This window comes from Budorcas taxicolor, chromosome 2 (genome assembly GCF_023091745.1).
Source record: "Budorcas taxicolor isolate Tak-1 chromosome 2, Takin1.1, whole genome shotgun sequence".
Taxonomy (NCBI): domain Eukaryota; kingdom Metazoa; phylum Chordata; class Mammalia; order Artiodactyla; family Bovidae; genus Budorcas; species Budorcas taxicolor.
In genome coordinates this window covers 140,433,719-140,449,254 of record NC_068911.1, presented here as the reverse complement: position 1 = coordinate 140,449,254, position 15,536 = coordinate 140,433,719, and the positions used below count along the sequence as shown (strand labels likewise).

The window sequence follows — 15,536 nt, the reverse complement described above, 5'->3', positions numbered from 1 at the left end:
TTGGAGAAAATATTCAACAGTTTTATATAAAAGACCCATAAAATTATTTTAAAGTTTTTTACCCCCTACATATTTGAAAAATGGGACACTGGGAAAATAAATTATTTCAGTTGTACACAAAGTTAACAGGCAGAGTCTTTCGACCTAAGGCTTCTGAAAGGATTCATGACTACTTATCTGTACCAGAAAGTAAACAGGCTACGCTGGAATCTAAAAAATAAGCAGAAATGCTTGCAAAGTAGCCATATTTTCAGGGTTTACGGCATGTAAAATTTAACAAGAGTCAATGGAAGTCCAGGAAAAGTAAGTGTCAGGATCAAAGAGAAGCAGGCTTTAACACACACACACACACACCCTGCCAAACCAGGGTGTGCTACTGGTATACTATAATGTGCTACTACGGATCTATATACAGAAAGCAAGAAGGCTGAGGTAAAAGAAATGACAATGCAGGAAAAACGTAAACTTGCCCAAGTGACCAGAAAAGAGCTGGCACTCCCCCTACCCTACCCTAGAGGTTTCAAGGGTGGGCACATGACCTAGAACTGGATGATCGATCGCAGCTTTCCCGGGACTTCCCAAGAGGCAGAAAAAGGCAGAGCAGTACCCTAGGCTCCTTAGCCAATCGAGCTGCTGGACACTCCTCTTGCCATCATGAAGGGAAAGGCTTTTCAGGAGAGATCGACAGAGCAGAGCAGAACTGAGACAGGCTGTGAGATCACTGAGCTCCTAGGTCAAGTACTGCTTAATCTACTCTATCAACTCCAGTTACATAAAAGTCAGTATATATATATTTTTAAGCTATTCTGAGACATTTTCTCAAACTTGCAACTGAAAGAGACCTGGTTAACCAGCAGTACTGATGATCACACTGAAGGTGGGGAAAGGTAAAAGTCACTTGCTCATTCCTTTAGCAAATGTCATGAACAAAAATTTGCATGAGCCAAAGTGACACTATTTAAAAATTAACCCACAGATTCACAACCCTTTAGTTGTTTTCCTTATACATTAGAAAAAGCTCTAATTAGTGTATTATTTATGCCTTCTTATTACTAACAACCCTTCTACATCTGACTGTTGCATATTTACTGTTTAATGAATACACAACAGCCCAGCAAGTGTTATTCCTATACTGTACTTAGCCAATTCCTTATTGCTGGGGTTTAGGTACTTACAACGTTCTATTCTTTGATGAGAAAACTTTTCATCTATTGTTATACAGCTTTTTAAATAAATAATGGTTTTATCTCCTTAGCAAAGATCTTCAAAAGTGGGATGTCTAAGCCAAAAGGTTGGATCATTTTCATGGCTCAAGGTACAGTGCTAAACTGCTTCCTGAAGAAGGTGGGGCCACATTAATGTATAATGCTACCAATCATGACAGTTTTAGTTCCTACGACTGTTCTGTATAGTTGCGGGGGAAAAAGCCCTACTAACAGAAATAAGGAGTAGCACTGCAGATCTAATCTGTATTTCTTTTGATTACATAGTTTTGACCACTTTCCCATAATTATCAGTGTCATTTCCACTTTGGTGAGCTGCCTATCATTTATAGGTACTAAACATATTAGGGCCCTACTGCCGTCAATTTGCATGAAAGTGAAAGTGAAGTTGCTCAGTCGTGTCCGACTCTTTGCGACCCCATGGACTGTAGCCTACCAGGCTCCTCAGTCCATGGGACTTTCCAGGCAAAACTACTGGAATGGGTTGCCATTTCCTTCTCCAGGGGATCTTCCCGACCCAGGGATCGAACCCGGGTCTCCCGCATCGTAGGAAGATGCTTTAGCGATGCTTTAGCGTCTGAGCCACCACGGAAGCTCCAATTTGCATGAGGTTTTCAGAAAATATTAATCTTCTGTTTACAGCCTATGTAACAATTTTCTATACAACTTTCACTTTTTGCCGGTGAAAACTACATCACTATTTTATAGACTTGACAGGTAAGCCATTAGACAGTAAACTCATACATACACACAATATTTCTGCACGCTCCATTAACTGTTTTGCCAAGAGTCTAAGGAGACGATGAAAAAAATCTACCATACTCTTCACTGTCACAAAGGTAAGACTGTCAACTAGGAAGCACCCTTCCCCTCATCCCCTCTCCCACAAGCACATACAGTAATGTTGAGATATTTTGAGAAATTACTGTGCATTTTATATGTGAATTCTTCTTAAAACTACTTCTTTAGCAATCTTTAAGAATGTTTTAACCCAGGAGAAATATTCTTGAGCTCATGATTAGGGGTTATCATTAAAGTTATATTTTAAGACCCATCACTTTTATATTACCAATTTAAATTGCAACTTAATTGACAGCATGATAGACTTATGAAGAAAAAGGATGACTAAAAAAAATTAAGCTCAGGTCTTAATATAAACACTCCCAGAAGGAAACCTGTAAAATACCAGGTCACTGAACAAAGAAGGTAGGGCCTTCCTGTTAGGTTGGTTTTCCTCCAATCTAACATTCTATCAATCGTGAGATCCATCTCAATTGCAGATGTTAAAAATGTGAAAATAAAGGCAACTTAGAACAAACAAACTGCATTACCGAAGCCTAAAAGTGTTAAAATTATGCTGTCAAACTGTCAATAAATGATTTTTCCCTGTCAAAATATCAGAGAAAGGGTAGTGACCAAGAAATCATCTGACAGGAGACTGATGCCAACATGTTGACTTCAGTTCAGTTCAGTTCAGTTCAGTCACTCAGTCAAGTTCCACTCTTTGGGACCCCATGAACGCAGCACGCCAGGCCTCCCTGTCCATCACCAACTCCCGGAGTTTACCCAAACTCATGTCCATCGAGTTGGTGATGCCATCCAGCCATCTCATCCTCGGTCATCCCCTTCTCCTCCTGCCCCCAATCCCTCCCAGCATCAGAGTCTTTTCCAACGAGTCAACTCTTCACATGAGGTGGCCAAAGTATTGGAGTTTCAGCTGTAGTATCAGTCCTTCCAAAGAACACCCAGGACTGATCTCCTTGCAGTCCAAGGGACTCTCAAGAGTCTTTTCCAACAGCACAGTTCAAAAGCATCAATTCTTCGGTGCTCAGCTTTCTTCACAGTTCAACTTTCACATCCATGCATGACCACTGGAAAAACCACAGCCTTGACTAGACGGACCTTTGTTGGCAAAGTAATGTCTTTGCTTTTTAATATGCTGTCTAGGTTGCTTTTTATTTCATGCTTTTTAATATGCTATCTTCACTTAATATATTGCAATTAAACAGGATTGTCAGCATTTTCTGGGCCAAATTCTGGGCTCCAGTTTACTTAAAGGTTTACTCCATTTACTGAACCCCTAGTAGTATAATATACTAGTTTTATGGCTAATAATACATTTCACGTCTTACGATCATCCGGTGTTTCATCAGAGTCCACACTTTCCACCCTAGCCAACTGGTTCCTGCCCGCCGATGCTGCACTAGGCTGTCTCACCGGAGGGCACACAGCATGCTCCTGCAAGCCCCTCTACTGCTCCTGCTTCCCTGGCTTCTGGCCATTCTGCCTTCCAAACTGCTTCTGAACTTGCCTCTAACTTGGTTCTCAGTTCTGCCTTACCTTAATCCTCAATCAATGTTGTAATAATCATGACCAAGAGATGATACACAGGTAAGTATACTCGGTTTTATGTATTTCTAAAGAGTACTTAGGCTTCTTGGACTTTTAAGAACCTTTCTGGATTGCAAGCTACGGTGATTTCATTTCACATTATGCAATGTTACTGTTTTAACTCTTAAAGTTTTATTACTTTAATACCCTAAAAATAAACATTTTTTTAAAAAGGGGTGAGAAAAAAGGTAGTATTTCAAAGCAGAGCACAAAATGACATCAATAAATTCTGTTCCTATATATCACGTATTTGGAATTTACAGTCCTCATCTATCAAGTTTTTAAAAATGAATAAAACCTTGGACAACTCTGAACCTCAGAGAAGAATCTCTACACTGCCTAACTCAGAACATGATGAGAATCAAATGAAATTCAAGAGCAATGTATACACCATAGCTTCACTGAGTTACATAAGCCCCTTTGCCATGACAAGGCTGCGATCCATGAGGGGGATACACATATGAAGCATAATAAATGACACATCAAGGCTTTCACAAATTAACTAAAAGCCAAAAGTGAACATTTAGCATCTCACAGGAAAATCTATCTCCACTCATCACCCTCAGCCACATAGTATCTTAAATAAACAGTGCTTTGTTGTTGTTCAGTCACTAAGTTGTGTCTGACTCTTTGCAACTCCATGGACTGCAGCAAGCCAGGCTTCCCAGTCCTACATGAGTCTGAGTTTGTGCAAACGCAAGTCATTGAGTCAGGCTACCACTAAAGGAAAGAGGATAAGAGTACACAAGGGGAGGCATTTCTCCTAGTGTTCTTCCTTTTTCTTCTTTAATAAGCAAATGCATATCATTTCTCCTGCTTCTGTCATGGAGATTAGTGTATATTCTCTCCCCATTTTTTCAGGTTAACATCCCCTGGAGATGAAGTCATTAACAGTGGAGAGAGCTCTTTCACAGCTCTCTAATTCTTCACTGTCTGGATGTGCTAGTTTACCAGTCCCTTACTGGACATCTGAATTATTTCCAGTATTTTGCTCCTGAAGATAATGTAACATATGCTGCCTATACCTTCAGAATAAATTCCTTTAGTAGGATCTCTGGATTAAGTGAGACTGTGCCAACTTCCCCTTCAAAGGGTTGACCGATTTCCCATTTCTACCAGCAATATATGAATGTAACTTTCTTCATTGTCACCAAAGAATGCAGTGCCAAGTTTCTGAATTTTCTCCCAATAGAAGCTACAGTAGTTGTATTTTCATTTCTCGTATGTGTGAGGATATGTTTAAAAGCCATCTGCATTTCTTTTTCTGTGACTTGTCCCATTCATATTGTTGTTAGCCTACTTTTAGATTCACTCAGTTTCTTCAAGTCAGCCTATTTTAGGCCCTTATTGATTTTTTGTTCAAACCACTGTTGGCTCTCAGCTGAGCGCTGCACCAGCCTCCTAGTTGGTCTCCCTGCTTCATTTTACCCCTGCCCACATTAGAGTAGCTGGTCTGCTCTCCTGCCCCCCTCCCCACACCACCTTCCCCTTCTTTAAGAATTATCATTCCCTTGCATATAACCTTTCAATGGTTTCCCATTACAATTAGACTAAAATCCGTATTTTTTCTTGTCAAGGCCTACTAGACACATAAGGCCTTAATCCCCCGATATTCCTCCTGGCATGCTTTTTCACTCAGCCAACCACCCTCTTTCTGTCCTCTGCCTACACCAAGCACATTCCCTTCTGAGGACCTCACATGGCTCCCCCTCACTCCTAGGATGCTCACTGGTCACTTAAGGAAACCACCCCCAGTAACACTGCCCTCCTCCCCAGTCCGTGATCATCATTTTTTTTCTTCTCAGTGTCTCGCTACTTAACATTATTCCTGTGTCATCAGCCCCCAGGTACCTCTAGGAAGTAAAGGCCAGATTTAGGTTTTGGGTTTTGTCTGTATAACCTGTTTGTCCTGCCCCTAAATGGTGCCCAATAATCATCCATTTCAATGTACCCCAGATCATTTATGCTTCTCCCAATTTTCCTTCATCATCTAAGATACTTTCTAATGCTGTCCTTTGATGTGTCTTTCACCTAAGACCAGCATTAACTTCAGATCTCTTAGAGGGGTAGTTTAGTTACTCAGAATCAAAGACACCGACAGGTTACCAAGAACCTCAAAAATCTAAGAGAGGAAATCTACTGTTCAGTGAAAAATCAATGGGAACTTTAATTTGGAGAAAGAACATTTAATGTTAAAATACCTTAACTACAAAATGACTTACCCTATGAATTAAGTCATAAGACAAAGTGTACTACCAGAATTCTACAGGGAAGTACATCACATCACTTTTTATGTCTGTGCCCAGAATAAAGCAATATAATGGGATTATAAAAGACAACCATAAAGGGTGGGTAAATGAATGATGCTCCAACCATTAAACAGGTGGTAAAAAGCAGACTGTACAGCTACACCCAGCTGCATGGAAATCCACCCTGGAGCATGCTTCAGGTGTCAGCGTGGTTCCAGGAGCTTCCTTCCCATCTTCACTTTACAAGAGAAAGTTACAAAGTGGCACACAAAGAACAACTTCATACAACACACACAATGTTCTGTTTATATGTATACGAAAGGTTCAGGAAGAATCAACACCAAAATATTAATAAAAATTCTCGATATTCTGAGTATGAGTGAACTACTTTTCAGTATTTTGTAAATCTTTTACCTCAAATGTTTATTGTTATCAAAACAGTAAAAAAAAAAAAAAAAGTGTCTAAAATAGCTACTGAAAAGAGGAAAGACCTGTTGCTCAGAGGTTTTTTTCCCCCATTACGCCGTCAATTCCTTCTCTATCCACTCCTTGGAGGATGGAAGGAAGGAATCATTTGAGAGAGCACCTTGCACCAGAAAATGAGCAAAATTCCTAAGGGCAGAATATAAAGGCTGTTTGAAAAGCTGATGCATAATAACAAAATCAGATAATAGGACCTTAGCATCTTATTTTCTATTATTGACACTAATTAGACAACACTATTAAAGGCAAGGTAGCAACAAAATTCTTTTGAGTCTATCTGATATTTATACTAGGTTCTTTAGGAGTTAACTGAAACAGCTTGAAGAAATCATGTTCTTCTCAAAGGTTTCTGAAGAACAAGACACAGCATCATTTATGTTTGATTTTGTCTAAGTAACCAAATAATTCTTCACTGCAGAAAAGCCAAAATGTTTTATATCAATGTATTTCTGTTTCCAGGGAAACTGATATAAAATTGTCTGAAATAAAAACATTAAGAGCAAACTTCCAATGTGCTTGGACTTTACATTTCGTGTTCTGACCTTGTTTCTATGGAAACTTAATAATAGGCAAATGCTGAAATTGAGGTTTCTCTTATCACTTTATTGAATGCCAAAAAAAAGAGACAAATTTAAGTAAAATTTTAACAATCATGTCAAACACAAAAAGGTAAATTCTATACTCATGAACTCTCTTTTTCTAGTTCCCGACTTAGCACTCCTCCTCACTAAATGCTTCATACCTTACGTGCCTGCTTACCAGTTTCTCCGAATGTCCCTCTGTCCAGGGCATTCTCAGCTTCAATTCGAGGTCAGCAGAACAAACTCTTTAAAATATACCAACATGTTTACCTGACTGATAAATTTAGGCTATTTCATGACTTCTTTTATTCCTATCCATTGTAGTAAATGTATATAGAATGGAGACGTAAATGTTGCTTCTGAGTTGTGAACAATAAACTCAAATGGAAATAATCAAAACTGAAGTTGAGATAGGCCTATCTCACAGACAAATTATAAAATAAAAAGTGCGTTCCAGTTTTCTTTGAGCACCCAACAACTGAATTTGCTGTATCTACCACTCTGAAGTCGGTCTCTTCTGTTCAGTAGCTATGTTACACAGTTATTTCAGATCTCTAAGTCTTGGCTTCTTCATTGGCAACACACGGAGAATATTCACAGGTCTTATTTATAGATGGAAGGGTCAAGTGAAATACACCCGAAAATACGTTGTAAATCTTAAAAGAATTATGCAAAAGTCCAACTACACTAGCCTACTACTGTTTTTTAAAATCACTTAGAGGCTTACCTTATAGCAACACTGAGCAATTTTCACAAGTATGCACAAGTTTTGTTTTTAAAGCTACAATTAATTTATATAATTTATTCTTTCACAGTATCTGACTAGTATCTGACAGTATCTGAAAAGGGAGTACTTTCCACTTACAAAGCCATATTCATCATATGGGTGAGTTCACAGGCTTACCTATTTTAACTTTGAAAGAAATTAAGTAAACCCAAATAAAATTTAAACAGAAAAGCTATAAGACATTTTCTCTAAAGAAATACTCTCTGGCATTTAAATGAAACAATTGGGCCAATGGGGCTTTAACATCTTCACGACACAATGTTTTCTACTTTAAAGAACACAGTCTTTATTAATGAACCACAGTGTTATTCAGAATCTTTTTTTTTTTTTTTTTTTTAAAGCTAGAGCCGTCCAGTTTCAAAATTCTAGAGGAAAAAAATCAAACATTTTCTCTCCTCTGCTCCATGACAACCCACGCCCACCCCTGGTCATTTCGTCTTCAGAATTTTACCTGAACATTCTGAAAGTTGAATAGGATTCCACTGGCAGGAGGGGGTTGGAAGGAGAGGTAGCCATGGAGACAACTTTTCTGCAGGATCTGCCATCTTAACTGCCAAATCTTTGTATTACAAATGAAAGTCTGAATTTCTTTTTTCTCCTTTGAAACTTTTGACCAACAGTTTCAGGAACCACCCCCACCCCTCCCTTAGAAGAGGCAACATGCAAGTGGTTAAAGCTGGGGAACTGAAGACATTTTTGTGTCAAAGTGGGACTGTTAATCAGAGCTCCGTGAGGTAGTCTTTCGGTAAAAACAAACAAACAACAAAACTATTCCCTGCAGCCGTTGCAGTAACGTTTCACTCCGTTTACAGTTATTTTAAGCCCCACCCTCACCTTTTTCTTTCCTATCGTGTTCAGATTACAGTTAGAATAAGGTCGCTTCAATCAGGACAACTCTAGACAGAATTTTACTTAACGCCACACTAACTGTCGATCTGTTTTGATTTTAAATAACAAATCCTAAAATCTGTCTTAATTGTCCCGAATATCAACTATACTAACGAGTGGAAGTGTATCTAGATCCTTACCTCGTTCCTTCACTTAGGTACCATCTGGAAAGGTAAGGATAGGGAGATGGGATGGATATCGCCGAAGTTGGAAGTATTTAAGTTTTCATTGAGAAAAGAGAGAATACATCAGAAAGTCTTTACAAAGTTCCATGAGATGTTAAATAGAATCACGAACAGGAGGGGCCTCAGACTTGAGGGTCTCGGGTTGGGCTGCGAAATGGGAATGGGGGAAGAACTGGGCGTTCGGGTAGAGAAGAGGGAGAGAGACTGGCCGGACGCGAAGGGTAAAGAATAAGGGGTGGGGACACCAGGCAGGGCCAGCCTCCGTCCCCGGTGCCCAGCCCCGAGAAAGCCAACTCCAGGCAGGAAGAAGCCCTAGGCGGCGGCTCCCTCCAGGGGGACCCGGGGGTCGGCGGAGGCCAGAGGTAAGCCCGAGAGCAGACGGCGCCGGCCCCGCGAGGGGCTAGGCGCGCCGGCCGCTTTCTTACCTTCGGGCATCTCCCGGTCGCTGATGTGCTGCAGGTGGTGGCCTTCACCCGCTCCGAAATCCAACTCGGTGGGTTCCACGGCAGCCGGCGCCGGTGCTACTGCCACCGCGTCTCCGGCCGCCGCCTCGTGAACCTCAGACTCGTAGTCTGGCTCCGCCGGCCCCGCGCGCCGGCCCAACTTGGGGCTGGCATTGGGGGACACGCAACAGGTCAGCGTGTTCCCCATGGGGCGCCTCCGCTCCTCGCTGCCGTCGCCTCCGCTCGGCCCCCGACTCCGCCGAGCTCAGAAGCCGCCCCCTCCCCCAACAATGGCGCGGCGGGCACGGGCAGCCCCGGGCTACGCCGGGGCTGCGCCGCGCATGTAGACGCGGCCTCGCCTGCCTCTCGCCTGTCCGCCCCGCCGCCGGGCCCGGGGCAGGGCTCCGGCCCCGGCCGCACCCCCGCTGTCTCGCCGCCGCCGCCTCCCCGGAGTCAACTAGTCTGTGAAGGCGGCGACCAGCCCGGCTTATTTAAAAGGGGTGGGGACCCGACAAGCGCTGAGACGCGCAGCCACTGCCGGGAGAGAGCGCGGTCGGAGCTCCTCCTCCTTCCGCCGCCGCCTCCCGACTGAAAGGCGCTCGCCTGGCTAGCCCTTGCCAACCGGAACGCGTCCTTCGGTCACCTGGTTACGAGGGACCAATCACACACAAAGTTTCCTCCCAACGCCCGCCTCAGAGAGCGGCCACGTGACTCACAATGCCCCGCCCCCGCCCCGCGGCTGCTCCGCCCCTCGAGTGGCGCGCCCTGGACTCCCGTTTCCATTCATCGTGCGGCACTCGGAGCTTTCCGGTCCTTCGGGAAGTGTTGAGGGAGTTTGTGAATCGAAGCTGTTCTGAGTCAGTGGGCTCTAGAGAAGGCTTGTTAGTAAAGAGTCAGTTCCGTTAGCAACTCGGTTTCATCGGGTCTGACAGCTGACTCATTTGATGCATTGCTCAACGAACTTAGTTACACCCGAATCGTTGAGTTTTTTGTAACTAAATGCTCCTCTCGAACTGACTTCGAAAGAGTGTTAGTTTCCGCCTTCAGTTTAACCAGAGCAACCCCTCTGTGTCCGTGTCTTGAATGAGACTTGAGGACACGTCACCCCTCCACTTCCTCATCGGTAAATTAGGGACCGAACTCCTCCCTCCCAACTCTGAAACGCTGGGATTCAGCAACTCGATTTTCTCGCTGTTTCTCTCTTCCACGACACGAGTCTCCAGGTTTCCCTACTTTCACCCTACTTTATGTGTAACATAAAGCACAAAGCACGATTTTTCTCATACAAAACTGAGAGTCACAAAGTGAAGTACCACGGTTTTGATTTAATGTAGATTAAGGTAAAGATGTGCTCCCAAGGTCACATGATTGCTCAGGGGTATGGCCAGGATTTGGTCTCCGATTGTGTGGATCCCCAAAGGCACCTTATTGTGATTATCAGAAAATAAAGGTAGAAGTCAAATTTGATTGGAAGTGGCAAGGGATTTTCTCTAAGGGAGAACAATTTTTTGAAGTGGATTTAAAAATACTTTGCCTTCTTTCAACATTGGTTAGTCCTTCCTACTTTCTAGGCACTGTGTTCCTGCAATAGCCCTGCCCTCGATGAGCTCAGTCAGGCACAAGAGAAAATAAAGGCTTAGAAAGTCCAGTTGTCTGAGGTCAGTCACACTGCTGCCAAGTACTTGAACCTGAAATTCAAACCTAGATCTATCTAACCCCAAAGTAGGTTCTGGGGTAAAGAGCTTGATTTTTCCCCCCAGAAACAGGAAAGCCTTTGAATGTTGTGACGTTCAGTTCAGTTCAGTCGCTCAGTCGTATCCGACTCTTTGAGACTCCATGAATCGCAGCACGCCAGGCCTCCCTGTCCATCACCAACTCCCGGAGTTCACTCAGACTCACGTCCATCGAGTCCGTGATGCCATCCAGCCATCCCATCCTCGGTCGTCCCCTTCTCCTACTGCCCCCAATCCCTCCCAGCATCAGAGTCTTTTCCAATGAGTCAACTCTTCGCATGAGGTGGCCAAAGCACTGGAGTTTCAGCTTCAGCATCATTCCTTCCAAAGAAATCCCAGGGCTGATCTCCTTCAGAATGGACTGGTTGGATCTCCTTGCAGTCCAAGGGACTCTCAAGAGTCTTCTCCAATACCACACTTCAGAAGCATCAATTCTTCGGCGCTCAGCCTTCTTCACAGTCCAACTCCAACATCCATACATGACCACAGGAAAAACCACAGCCTTGACTAGAGGGACCTTAGTCGGCAAAGTAATGTCCCTGCTTTTGAATATGCTATCTAGGTTGGTCATAACTTTTCTTCCAAGGAGCAAGCGTCTTTTAATTTCATGGCTGCAGTCACCATCTGCGGTGATTCTGGAGCCCAAAAAGACGTTAAGGAGTCACAATCAGATGGTTTCTAGTGAGGTCACTCCGGACAATATAGAGGATTGATGGAAGAAACGAGACCGATTAAGAGACTTTATATTCATCTAAGAGGGGAGTGAGAGTTCAAGCTAAATGCAGTGGCAGAGACTGGTGCGGTGGAAAAGGATTTGAGGTCATTTGGTGACCAGATATGGAGCAAGAGGGGAAAAAGAGAGGCAAAAATGGCTGCTAGGGTTCTGACTTAGGGAACTAGGAAGAGCACAGTGACTTTTTCCTAGACAGTGCAGAAAGAGGAAGAGGTTTGAGGAGGAAGATCATTTGGGGCTCTGTTAATGGGAGCATGGAAGTAGAGCTCTCAGGTTGAAACTTCAATGTAAACTTCTGCAGGCTAAGTCCATTTTGTGATATCCCATCTTATGTTTTTGAAAATAACACATACTAAATCCATTTTAAAATGTAATTGGGAAATCCCCTAATGCTGACAGTTAAGACTACAATATTTTTCATGGAGCAACTTGGAATCTATGGTTTTAGTAAATGACATGTCCTATGTAAAATAAAACTGTTAAATGAGAACAATATTAAAATTGTCATTGGAGTACAAAGTAGTTGAAGCTGTGGGTGTAGAAGTGATTGCCTTGAGAAGACGTGTATAATAAGGAAAGGAAGGAGGGAGGGAGAGGGAGAGAGGGAACTTCAAAAATAGGGAAATTTAAATAGCATTAAAGTAAACCTGACAAAGGGAGTAGTGGAAATCAAGGGACCTGTGTATTAATCAGAAATGGCTGATCAGCTGAATTCCATGAGGGTAGAAATCACATCTGCTTCTCTTTTCTGAAACAGAGCACCCAGCACAGTACCTGGCCAGTAGAAGCTCTATTTGTAATTTCCTAAACAGAGTCCTCATGCAAAGAGTTGACTCATTGGAAAAGACTCTGATGCTGGGAGGGATTGGGGGCAGGAGGAGAAAGGGACGACAGAGGATGAGATGGCTGGATGGCATCACTGACTCGATGGACGTGAGTCTGAGTGAACTCCGGGAGTTGGTGATGGACAGGGAGGCCTGGCGTGCTGCAATTCATGGGGTCCCAAAGAGTCGGACACGACTGAGTGACTGAACTGAACTGAACTGAAACAGAGTCCGGTGTTGTCCAGAGGGCAGGAAAGTTACAAATACCACTGACTCTGGTACATGGATGACTGGGGATGGGTGCAAACTGGAAGGCAAGCAGTGAGTAAAAGAAAGAAATAGGTGATAAAGTGGAGACAAAGATTTTCTTCCCAAACATTTGGCTGAGAAGAGAGACATGCCAGTCATTACAAGGAAATGTACAGTTAATAATTTTTTTTAAGATGGAAAAAAATGTGAGTATATTTATATGTTAAAGGGTATGAGCCGATGGAGAAAAAAGTTTGGAGTTTGAGGTAAGAGGAGATGGGAAAATTGACAGAGCAAGGTCCTCAAGAAGGCAGAAGTGGATGTACTCCAGGGCAGGCATAGGTGAGCTTTGGATTGAGAGAAAAGCAAGGAAGGAAACAGGACCTGGGTGGCAGACGCCTATTCTGGGTCTGTCAGAATAGAGACATTTCTGATAGATAAGAGGTTTAGGAAGAGCTCATCTGATGACACAAAAAAAAGAGCTCTATTTTTCTCTGTTATAATAGGCTTCTGTTTGGAAAGCTACTCCAGGAAAGCGAGGATAATGTGTAAAGAAGTTTAAACATTAGAAAAGCTTGATATACCTAATAAAAAGCAAATGATAGCTTCCCTCAAAATTGGAAAAGTTGAAAATAAATTTGAGCAAAAATCCAAGGAGCTCAGGTATAAAACAGGTATGTCACAAAAGTGGATGATGGAAACATTTGTTCCTCCAAATAGTAAAAAGAAATAGCAACAACTTTGAAGGGGGAAGAGTTTTAAAAATTAAGAAATGACATGCAATTGCAAAACATGTGAACTTTTACAAACCCTTTAATCACACATGAGACCAAAAGAAAAGGAAAAAAAAACCCAGAGGGAGTATTCTCCTTTGTTACAAGAATACCAGGATGGAAAGGTCACCTCAAAAATCAAGGAAGCAAAGATAATTAATTTTTAATTTGTTTAAAAGATATAAGTAAGGTTTTGGATACAAAAACAGGCAATATATTGAAATGTGGGAAACCATGGTAGAATGGGAAAGGATTCAAGGAAGTTCAGCTTCAGTGAACAACATCTCATTAAATCCTTAGGACCTAGTGACTACATTCCATGACAATAATAATGTTGTCTGAAGTCCTAGGAATGTCATCAGCTACCATTTTGGAAGATTCTTATAGACTTGAGACAACGCCCAAGATTAAGTTTCAAAATAGTGCCTGCATTTAACATCAGGCACATACAAAAATAGATATGCATGACCTTGAAAATTAAGGAATTTTAAACTTGCTAAGCATAAAAAATATTCAGAAGCACCATTATGAAAGTATTAATAGATTTGAGAATATTTTGTTTTAAAAGAACATTGGAGGGCAGTGAGAAAAAACCTTATCCTTTTATGACCGTGGCAAATCTGGGAGAGAAAAGGGAAGCAGAGGAGTAATGACGTCTGAATTCAGCTAGAGTTTGATTCTGTGATAGAACCTGACATTTGCGTATGCCAACTGATGTGTGAACATTCCCTGTTTTACATGGATCTGGAGTAAACGCATTCATTAATTCAAGTTATTCATTTAATGGCTGTTCAATACCCTGATGACTCAGAAGGTAAAAAATCTGCCTGCAATGTGGGAGACCTGGGTTTGATCCCTGGGTTGGGGCAAAGAACCCATTCCAGTATTCTTGCCTGGAGAATCCCTGTGGACAGAAGAGCCTGGTATGCTATAGTCCATGGAGTCTCAGAGTCAGGCACGACTGAGCAATTAAGCACAGCATCTGAACTCTTGGGCTTCCCAGGTTGCGCTAGCGGTAAAGAACCTGCCTGCCAATGCAGGAGATGCAGGTTCAATCACTGGGTCAGGAAGATACCCTGGAGGAGGGCATGGCAACTCAGTCCAGTATTCTTGCCTGGAGACAGAGGAGCCTGGCGGGCTACAGTCCATATGGTCCCACAGAGTGAGATACAATTGAAGAGATAGCATGCGCGCTCCTGAGCCCTTACTATAGGCCACACTTTTTAGGTTCAGGTTTAGGTTGCTTTGACCAAGAAAAACAAGGTCCCTGTTCTCATGAAATTTATCTTCTAATAAGGGAGTCCACAAACCAGTCTTATCCATCACCCCTCAGACTCATGGCCCAGGATGTCTATTTATCTCCAGCTATTGTGTCTTCATTCTAGACAGTACGGTGGAGAAAGAGAAGGCAGATTTTTTCAGAAATCCACATAGCACAGTGCTTACATATCATTGGCTTAAAGCTTAGTCCCATGGCCATACATAGCTGCAAGGGAGGCTCAGAAAATGTAATTATATAGCTGAGTAACTAATGCAGAAGGGAGAACTCGACATTGAAACTGGATATTGAAAGCACTCTGTAAGGAACAATCTGTAAGGAAAGATTAGAGAAATTTCAGCTTAAAGCAAGAATGATCATGATAAAATTTCATAGCCTTTTGTAAGCATATTTGAAAAAGTTATACAAGGAGTTCTGTAACGATCTTTTCTTAAGCTAAAAGGACAAAAAAAAAAGTCTAGAAAGAAAAACTGTAGAATGAAACTAAGTCAGTTTCAAGAAAGAGTCTACAATGGTCAAGTAAACAGGATTATATATTATATGTGTGTTGTGAGTAATTGGATTCTATCCTGAGTATTACAACTAGTTGGTCTTACAGAAGAGGATTTTGTGTATAATAGGTACATTTTTTTTCTGGACGTAGAGTCTACCCTTATCATTATATTCTCAGTGGCATATGTGAACAAAAAAGTTGAGAATTACTGTTATACCTGAT

General features: G+C 42.2%; 1 protein-coding gene across 1 annotated transcript in view; it reads right to left on the bottom strand.

The window, feature by feature from the left end:
• CCNYL1 (cyclin Y like 1) overlaps positions 1-9,438 on the bottom strand; it is a 35,178-nt gene extending 25,740 nt beyond the window's left edge. The window contains exon 1 of the mRNA XM_052658999.1: positions 9,213-9,438. Within this exon, the coding sequence (XP_052514959.1) occupies positions 9,213-9,438 (226 nt within the window). The remainder of the gene's footprint in view (positions 1-9,212) is intronic.
• Between the last annotated feature and the right edge of the window lie 6,098 nt (positions 9,439-15,536).